Source organism: Octodon degus, unplaced genomic scaffold (genome assembly GCF_000260255.1).
Source record: "Octodon degus isolate 3935 unplaced genomic scaffold, OctDeg1.0 scaffold00014, whole genome shotgun sequence".
NCBI lineage: Eukaryota > Metazoa > Chordata > Mammalia > Rodentia > Octodontidae > Octodon > Octodon degus.
The window spans coordinates 11724036-11734189 of NW_004524590.1; the positions used below are offsets into that span (position 1 = coordinate 11724036).

The 10154-nt window shown below is 43.5% G+C and overlaps 1 protein-coding gene across 1 annotated transcript in view; it reads right to left on the reverse strand.

The window, feature by feature from the left end:
* Marco (macrophage receptor with collagenous structure) overlaps positions 1 to 9103 on the reverse strand; it is a 40607-nt gene extending 31504 nt beyond the window's left edge. Inside the window, exon 1 of the mRNA XM_023709669.1 lies at positions 8915 to 9103. Within this exon, the coding sequence (XP_023565437.1) occupies positions 8915 to 9023 (109 nt within the window). The 5' untranslated portion in view covers positions 9024 to 9103. The remainder of the gene's footprint in view (positions 1 to 8914) is intronic.
* Between the last annotated feature and the right edge of the window lie 1051 nt (positions 9104 to 10154).

Genomic DNA, 10154 nt, shown 5'->3' on the forward strand with positions numbered 1-10154 from the left:
TTAATAATGCAGAAAATGGAAATAAACAAATGCACAACAACTGGAAACTAACACCATGTTCTCAATAGTTGATAGAAAATCAGCACAGACATAGAGCTGAGGATAATCAACCAACAAGATTTAATGAATACCTAACAAAATACTCCATGTACATACCAGATGGTCAAAATCTGAAAGCTTTCACTCTAAAATCAGGAACAAGACAAAGGTGTTCACTATTACCACTTCTATTTAATACAGTTCTGGAAATATTAGCCTGAACAATTAGACAAGAGAAAAAATAAAAGAAATGAGGATGAAAAAGGAAGAAGTTGCATTATCATTATTTGTGGATGACGTGATACTCTATAGAAGATCCCCAAAACTCCACCAAAAAATTTATAAATTTAATAACCAAATTCAGTAGGATAGCTGGATACAAAGTCAATACTCAAAAATCAGTAGCATTCTTGTACACAAATAACACACTGAGAGAGGAATTCAGGAAGTAATACCTTTCACAATAGGATGACAAAACTGAAATACTTAGAAGTCAATCTAACAAAGGAAGTAAAAGATCTATCCAGTGAAAATTACAGTACTCTGAAAAAGGAGGTCAGAAAGGATATCAGAAAATGGAAAGATAGCCCTTGCTCCTGAATAGGAAGACCAACATAGTGAAAATGGCCACATTCAAAATTGTTATACAGATTTAACACAATCTCAATCAAAATCCCATTAGCATACCTCATAGAACTAGAGAAAGCAATCCTAAAATTCATATGGAACCAGAAGAGACATAGGTCAGCAAAAAGCAATTCTAGGCAACAAAGCCAAGGCAGGAGGCATCACAATCTCTGATTTGAAATTATGCTACAAAACTACTACGATCCAAATACATGGCACTGGTGAAGAAACAGATCAGTGGCTCAGTGGAACAGTACAGAAGATGCAAATACAACCTCCAACACACCCAGCTGCCTAATCCTTCATAAAGAGTCAAACTGGTTCACTGGAAGAAAGATAGTCTCTTCAATAAATGGTGCTGGAAAACCTGGCTTTCCACATGCAAATACAAAAATGAGACCTGTGTCTTTTACCATGCACTAAACTAAAATTAAAATGGATCAGAGGTCTAAATATTTAAACAGAAACACTAAATCCGGAAGAAAGAATAGGTAGAACTTTTGAAGATGGTGTAGGCAAAGATTTCATGAACAAATCTCCAGTCTTGTGGGAAGTAATATAAAGAATGGACATCTGGTATCTCATTCTATTAAAAAAACTTTTCACAGCAAAAAAAAAAATATATATATATATTACCAACTCTACTGGTTGATACATAGTGTCAACTTGAAAAGTTTAGAAGTTTAATTAAATGACTCAGCAGGGAGCCAGGATTCTTACTCTGTAAACATCCTCATCCTGTCAAGAGGAGGGCATGATCACTGTGTGTGTTCTACACACCCAGCCCCAGGGGAGCTTGTTTACAATATAAGGAGGGGAGAGAGGCTGGCTAGGAGCAGCAGATGCTGCCCTTCCCTTTGCTCTTTGTTGTGTTCTGCTGTCATGAACTGCTGCCCTCTGTCATGTGCCACTCTGGCTGGGAGTTAGCCAGTATGGACTAAAACCTCCACAAACTGTAAGCTAAATAAACCTTTCCTTCCTTAGTTTTGGGTGTTGGGCATTTTGTCCCAGCAATGAGTAGAAAGTAATTGAGACACCAACAGAGTGAAAAGACAACCAAAGAGTAGTTGAAAAAAAAATTTAGCTAGTCGTTCCTCAGACAAGGAACTAATATCTAGAACATATAAGAAGTTTAAAAAGAATGAGACTTCCCAAATTTGAAGACCAATCCAAAAGTGGATATCAGGGATGAATCCGCACCTCTCAGATGAAGAAAGACAAGCGGCAAATAGGTACATAAACAACTGTTTAACATCACTTGTCATTTGAGAGATGCAAATTAAAACAACACTGAGATTCCATCTCATTCCGGAAAGAATGGCTATCACCAAGGAGTCAAGAAATAACAAATGCTGGAGTGGCTGTGGGGGAAAAGACCCCTCTTCACTGTTGGTGGCAGAGTAGACTGTGCAACCACTGTGGAGATCAATGTGGAGATTCCTTAAAGAGCCAGGGTTAGAGGTCCCATTTGACCCAGCTATTCCCCGCCTGGGTATTTTCCCAGAAGAATTAATAACATTAGATCACGGCAAAGTATGAGCACCTATGTTTATAGCAACACATCTGGCAATAGCTAAGTCTTGGAAACAACCCAAATGCTCATCAACTGAGGAATGGATAAAAAAGATGTGGTTTTTGCTACAATGGAGGACTCCTCAGCCATAAATAAGAACAAATGAGGCATTTCTAGGTAATGCCTCTTGAGACTGTTCTTTTAAGTGAAGTAAATTGGCCCAGTTTCTCTGGTGTGAGAAACTGGAAGTATAATAAAGACCAAAGTGAATAATAGGTATTGTGAAATAGGAAGAAATGGCTCAAAACAAAGGGAAACTAGGGAGGGATGGGGGAAAGGAAAGAAGAAAAAAGATGAAAGAAGGATCAAATAGAAACAATACCTCTAAATAAGAATGGAGGGGCCGGGGGGATGGCTCAGTAGCATAAGCGCTTCCCTGGCAAGCTCAAGGGCCTTAGTTCAATCCCCGGTTCCAAAAAAAAAAGAATGGGGGTGCTGGGGTCGGGGAGATGGCTCAGTAGAATAAGTGCTTGCCTGGTAAGTGCAAGGGCCTGACAAGCACAAGGTCCTAGTTCGATCCCTGGTACCATATGTTAAGCCAGCCCCACAATCCTGGGTATGCTGTGCTGGCTGGAAACCAGAGTGGTGGCACGTGTCTGTAATCCCAGCGCTGGGGAGGCTGAGACAGGAGGATCACTATGAGCCTGAACTGAGTAAGGAGAATCTGCATTTAAAAAAACAAGGATTGAAGGGAGGGGAGGATGTTGAGGGAAAAAAAGACATATCACACACAGGTACAAATTCCCTATGAAGAATATGATCATTATGTACATATAAATTGTACTAATAAACTTAATAAAACAAAAAAGTACTACATATAAGAAAAGCAGATTGCAATTTCTTTTAAGCACATTCAGAACATTCTGGGTCATAAAATAAATCTCAATAAGACATAAAACAAAAATCAAAATAAGGTTGTACAGAGTATGCTCCTTAACAATAATATGATAAAAATAAAAATCTGTCAGAGATTGACAACAGGAAAATCTCCAAATAGTTGGAAATTTTAAAAAGACTTTTAAAATATGTATTGGTCATAGATAACGTCACACAAAAATTTTAAAACAGAGCCAGCTAAATAGCTCAGCAGATTAAAGCACCTGGAAGCAGGTGCAGGGCTGGGGGTTCAATCCCCAGGTTTGTGGAGCCGGCCCTGCTCCCTGGGCGCGCTGAGATGGCAATTGAGACTGAGCGCGGTGGCGTGCACCTGTAATCCCAGCTCTTGGGAGGCTGTAAGCAGGCAGGTCACTATGAGTCTGATCTAGTAGTGAGACCCTGAACACCCTGTAGACCCTTCCCGAAAATACAGAAAAAAGAACTTAAAGAGAACTGAGTAAAAGGATAACACAATAAATCACAAGTTATTGCCTACAGCTATGTGGCACTAACAATGAAACAGCACCAGCCGCTCACGCGTGCATGGAAAACCATCACAGATCAATAAATGTAAGTCTGAGCCTCAAGAAACTAGAGAGAACAAAATAAATCCCAGTCAACCATGGAAAGTGGAAACATGACATGAGCAGGGATCAGTACAATTTAAGAAAGGAAGACAAAATTTAAAAAGTCAATGAAAAGGGCTGGGGAATGGCTCAGTAGAATAAGCACTTGCCTGGCAAGCACAAGGGCCTGAGTTCAATCCCCGGGTCCACAAAAAAAAAAAAAAAAAAAAAAAAAAAGTAAATTAAAAAAGTAAAATTAAAAAAAAAAAGTCAATGAAACACAAAGTATTTCTTGGGGGGAACTAATAAAATTGAAAAACCTGTAGAAAGAGTGACAAAAATGCTCTTAAAAAAGAAGACACGAACAAATAATATAAAAAACGAAATGGAGATTTGGACACAGCTCAGTGGTCGAGCCCTCACTACACACACAAGTCTCTGGGTTCATCCTGAGCACTATGAAAAAGTGAGGCCTGGGTAGGGAGAGGAGTTTTACTACAGATTCTGCAGCCATTCAAAAGGGCGGCTGGGGAGATAGCTCAGAGGCATAAGCACCTGCCTGGCAAGTGAAAGGTCCTGGGTTTGATCCCCAGTACTAAAAAAAAAGTGTTGAGTGTGGTGGTGGACACTGGCAACCCCAGCACTCTGAGGGGCTCAGTCAGAAGGGTCACAAGTTTGAGTCTATCTTGGGGAATTAATAATTAAGAACACTGTGTCAAAGTAAAAAACAAAACACTCTGGGAATATCCTCAGAATATCCTCAGAGTGAGCGCTTTGAGTTTGATTCCCAGGGTGGTGGAGGGGAGGGAGGGAAGGAGGGAGAGAGAGACAGACAGAGACAGAGAGAGAGACAGATAGAGACAGAGTGACAAAGACAGAGACAGAGACAGAGACAGAGACAGAGACAGAGAGAAGAAATATACCATTACTAACTACTTAAAGGAAACGGGCCAGTTCCTGGAAAAAATACCTCATGCTGGCAAAGCTGTGGATCAGCTTCATGTGTGGGAACATGAAATGGTTCAGTCGCCCTGGCAAATGCATCGCTTCATATAAAACTAGGCATCCACTTAGAATCTGGAAGTTGCACTTTTTGAACATTTATGCTAGAGAAATAGAAATTTATGTTCGCACGAAAGCCTTCATAAGCTGTCCTAGCAGCTTTGTTCGTAATAGTCACAAAGAGGAAGCATGCCAAATGCCCTTCAGTGGGGGTGAGTAGTTGAACAAACTGTGGCACATTTATGTCACAGAGTGCTGCTCATTAAGAAGAGCCAACAGCTGAAATAGATGTCAATTGAATTATTCTATGTGGGAAAAAACTCGATCTTTGAAAAGTACACGCTGTGTAAGTCCTTTCTAAAACATTCCTGAAACAGTGAAAATATGGAGCTAGGGAATTTATCAGTAGTTGTCAGGGATTAATGATTATTTTAGGGTGATTGAGGGTATGTGTGGCCATAAAGCATAGAACTGCATGAGACCTCTCTCTCTCTCTCTCTCTCTCTCTCTCTCTCTCTCTCTCTCTCTCACACACACACACACACACGCACATACACACAAGTGCATGTGAAACTGAGGGACATGCTCTGTGGACTATGCCAGTATCCATTTCCAGGTTGTGATATTTTACCGAGGCTACACAAGATGCTACTGTTGAGAGGACCTGGGTGAAGAGTCATAAAGATCTTCATTCTCTGCAGCTTCCATGAATCTATATAATTATTTCATGAAAAAAATTTAAGCTCTAGTACATAAAGCCAAGCTAAGGATGTTGAGAAATGCTGTCGCGGCAAAGAACAAGTCAGAGCTCAAAGTGACGACATCAGCAGAACGGAAGGTGGAGGCGCGCAGGCTGACGTGTACTGGGGAACGTATGCAGTGCCTTTAGGTCATCCCTGGAGCAGGAAGAAAGGCCAGCTAGGCTCTTGCTGGGTGCGAGTGCTTCCTATCAGTACAGCAGTGGAAACCTGTACTTCTGTAGTCCCAATTTGAGTTTTCTCTGTCAAGAAGAATGCTCTTGGGGGCCGCCCCTTAGCTCAGTTCTGTAAGTGGCTGCTTCAACAAAGCAGTCAGGCTCAGGTTGCTGTGGCTCACGTTACTGTGGTTTGATCCCCACAACTCCAGCCAGCCAAACCTGCCCTGAAGGCACTGGGAGCAATAAATAAATAAATAAATAAATAAATAAATAAAAATAAAGAAGAAGCATGTTCTTCAGGATGAAGTTGCTGGGAAAATGTCTAAAGGAAGACGTGGAGGCTGAAGGAGTCGAGAAGCTGGAGTGAGAGGGCTGACAAGCCAAACTTTACAAGAATGGCAGATGGCAAGAGGAAGTCCTTAAGAAACCGGCCACACCCGAGGGTGACAGGGGACCCAGAGTTAGACAGGTGTTCTTAAGTTTCAAAAAGGCGGAAGCAATGCACCCCAGGAAGTCATCTCAATGGGGACATCTGGGAAGGAAGTCTTTTGTGCTTTGTGGTTGAGGAGGAAGGCAGACAGGACTTCAATGCGGGAGGAGGAACCTGGGCTTCTGCCGGACCATGGGTGAGAGCAGAGCTGCGATCGAGGCCCTTCAGGAAACCCAAGCAGCGTTCGCGTTGTCATTGCACAATTATGTGGACACTGTGGACATGTACAATTTTTTTGTCAGCCATACCTCAAAAACTGGTGAGAGAAAGGGGGGAGGGAGGAAGGGAGGGAGAGAAGAGAGAGGCATTTTAATGATGGTCCAGCAGATAAGGGAGGAAGGGAGCTCGCTGCTAGTGATTGGGTAATGACAGGGGAGGGCACAGGCTATGTTTTGCTTCTAGGTTGTCCTAGAAAATTCATGTTCTTCAACACTTTTAGAGGAATGTCAGATAATATGGCTATATTTCAAACACTTCTCAAGCTTGCTTCTAAAAGTTTGGCAGTGTATAACTAAAATATCTCCCTGGTGTCTTAGAGTAATTAAAACATGATTTAATATTTTATCAAGCAGGAAAAAGCAGCATTTTACATTTCAGCACCAGAAACAATAGAGAAAAATAAATAAGCACACTGCAAACGTGTTTCAATGATGTTTTTGTGCCCTGTAGGTGAAAGGTGTAAAGTAGTGATTTTTCAGAAAAAAAAAAAAAAAAAACAAAACTGTGTGGCAGAAAGAGAAAGAAAGAAAAGTAAGGGTGGAGGAAAGAGAAAGAAAGGAAGGGAAGGACAAAGAAGGAAAGCAAAAATAAAGAAAGAAGAAAGAGAGGAAGAGAGAGAGGGAGGAGAGGGGCAGGGGAGAGGAATGGGAGAGGGAGGAAGGGAAGGGAAGGGAGGAGGGAGTGAGAGAGAATGCCTCTTTAGCAGACAAAACAGAATGCCCAAGAGCTGAGACCTAACCAGCTCTAAAGCTGGTAACTTCATCCCTCACAGCTTGCCCTGAGGGTCACTGTGTCTCTGGGTCTCCCAGTGATTATTGTTCATAATGCCATTTGTCTAGAAAATTCCACATCATCCATGATTTCTGTAGTGAAAGCTAGGAAGTTGTCAAGGCTTGAAGACAACGTTCCATCTCTGTTGGCTTTGTATGGGGTTTCCTGCCCACTCTTTTTTTGGCTAGAATTTTAGTTCTAACCCAAATCAGAAATCTGGGATTTGTGCTCGAGTCCTGCACCTGCCTCCCTGCCCTTCTTTCCCTCCAATCCAACCCTGCTGATCTGACTCCAGCTGTTTCTCCAGGACATTCTTTCCCTTCCTTACAGCCGCTGTGCCTTGTCAGCTCTTGCTGCTGTGGTCCTCTCGGAGCCCACCTGCTCTCTTCACCCTGTCCCTATCTGCCACAGTGAGCAACCTCAGAGGCCACCTGTGGTGTCCAGCCCCACTACACCCCCTGCCCAGCCTCCCCTCCTTCAGGCCCAGGGAGCTTCCTCTCTTCATTTTCATCCAATATGAGAGAGCTAGTCATACTTCTTGGACTATCCCTTGCGAGGTGGTTTAGAAAGGTGGTGCCCACCCGGCCCTAGGCACTCTCTCCACTCTCTAACTTAAACCCCTTTTGTTCTATAAACTTTGAAAAGTATGTCGGTTCTGGCCTCCAGGTCAGACACCAGGTCCTGCCACGATGTCCTGCGAAAGTCTCAGTCATAACTGATGACAGACTACGTAGAAGAGGTCAGCTTAGTGACAACTTTGTGCCGCCACCACTGAGGGCTCCTCAGGGCCAGCAGTTGTGTTTCTTTTCCTGTCTTTTCTTTGGTACCAAGTGTGGCACCTAGCAGGTGATATGTCATGCATGCATTTAATTAGCTGAACTTCCTAAACTGTCTTATGTATCTTAGAAGGTCACATACCATAGATATCTAGACCTCTGTGATGTCAAAAGCTCTGAATAGCCGACCATGGTCACAGATATTCACACACACACACACACACACACACACACACACACACACATCTTTCAGTACCACTGCAATGTACAATACATCAGGCAGCACCCTGGCCCCTTTTGTGACCGAGACATACAGGCCAGCAGGAAGAGCAGGGGTGTTGTTCCCATGTAGGAAATCTATAGAGAAGCCTGGGAGTGGGACCATCACCCTGGAAGAGGATTTTAAGAGAGTTCTCTAGGACAGACAGTCAGAGAGCAGTTGGGTAGCAAGCCTGACTCTGGCTTTATATGAGACAAATTCTATAACATTTTTAAAGATCTATCACCTATGCAACACGGAACAAGGAAATAAGACAACGGCTTGACTGAATTCTTAAAACCTCTGCTCATCCTAAGACAAACGAATTCTGAAGCTAGTAACATCCTCGCCAACCCGAGATGCGCCTAGGTTAACACATTAGTTACAACAGCAGCACTCTCAGGGACTGCATAGCCACTGCATCAAAAAATGCGTGGCCCTTGGCTGCGGTGCTGTGGAATTCTTTTAACCCCTCAGGTTTGCACGGCCATGTGAGCACAGAACCACGCATAGCGGAGCGGGATGCTCTCCAGGTAGAAGGCAAAGAATAAGCATTAACATGGATCAGACATCCTTTAAGTGGAATTTAAAGGAATGGCAAATGTTTTAAACACTATGCGAAAGACACAGCACCTAACATTAGCATTTCAGAAATGCCAGGCTGATATATTCCAGACACATATCAGTGAGAAACAGGTACACACGCAGCCTTGGTGCCACCCTGACGTGTCCTTTCTTACGTCCCACCAGCAGAAAGACTGAAGTGCCCGGCAGTTCTCTCACTACAGAGTGGTATTTACCATTGATTTCGAAGGTCTCCATCCTTGCTAGCATGGCTTGGTCGAAAGTTGCTCCTTCTTCAGTGTTCGCCAAGAACTCTTCCTCTTTGAGGGTTTCATTACTTTCCATTGCTAAGCTTTATAGGTGGCCAAAGCCCTAGAGCCAGCAAAATTGTTCCCAAAGAGGAACCACGCATCCCCACTTCACTGCTGCGGTTATTAGTGGACCCAAAGGACCTCCCTTTGGCTCTGACTTCTGAATCTGCAAAATGCTTCCTGAAATGATCAGGATTGGACATTTCTCAAAATTGGGCTTTTCCCATGTGGAGCTCCTGCTTAGTGTAGCTTCTTGGTGAATGTGTGTGTGTGTGTGTGTGTGTGTGTGTGTGTGTGTGTATGTGTATGTGTGTGTATGTGTCAGGGGGGCTGAGGCAGCTGTGTGGGACCCCTGGGGACCCCTAGGGCAGATAAGTCTTTTGCTCTCTTCTTTCTAATCAAGATTTGCATTTGTCCAGACATCACTGGCAGTCCCAAGGTCTCTCAGAGTACAGTCCCTGAACCAAAGGGTCAGCATCATTTCGGAATGTGTAAGACACACAGCCTCAGATCTCACCTTGGACAGACTGGATCCAAATACAGCTAAACAGATCCCCACATGATCAGTGTGCCCACTGAAGTCCAAGGAGCACTAGCCCTTTCCACCCATTTCAGCACCTCTAGTTTCCCCTGTTCTGTGTGTGTGTGTGTGTGTGTGTGTGTGTGTGTGTGTGTGTGTGTATGCACTCCTAGGCTCTCTCCAGCACAGGTGAGAGCTGTGATCCCTGCCAGAGGATGCTCTTCTCCCTCTGTCTCATGGAAGGTGTGTATACCAGGGATCCCTGGTTAAGACACAAGTGCTAGGAGGTAGGCTGCCTAGTTCAAACTGTACTTCTTCCATGAAATGGGAGGGCAGTCATTTGAGCTTCGAGCATCTCATGCTGTTCCTTTGTAAAATAAGATGTTGAATAGTTGTACTGAAAGAATAAATCATACAAGTTGTTTGAGTGGGCATCTGGTAGGTACATAATCATCACTATGGTTACTAGAGACAAATCTGCTGGGTACCAGGGAGTTGCCTGGATGGTGCTCCCAGTCCAGTAGGAAACATGGATGTAGGTACAGAAGAATCCTAGGAAGCCGCTGTGCAGAGCATCAGTGATGGGAGCACTCAAGAGGGCAGAAGTGGCCTGGATGCAGGGTGGTCGGGTGAGCGGATCCCAGA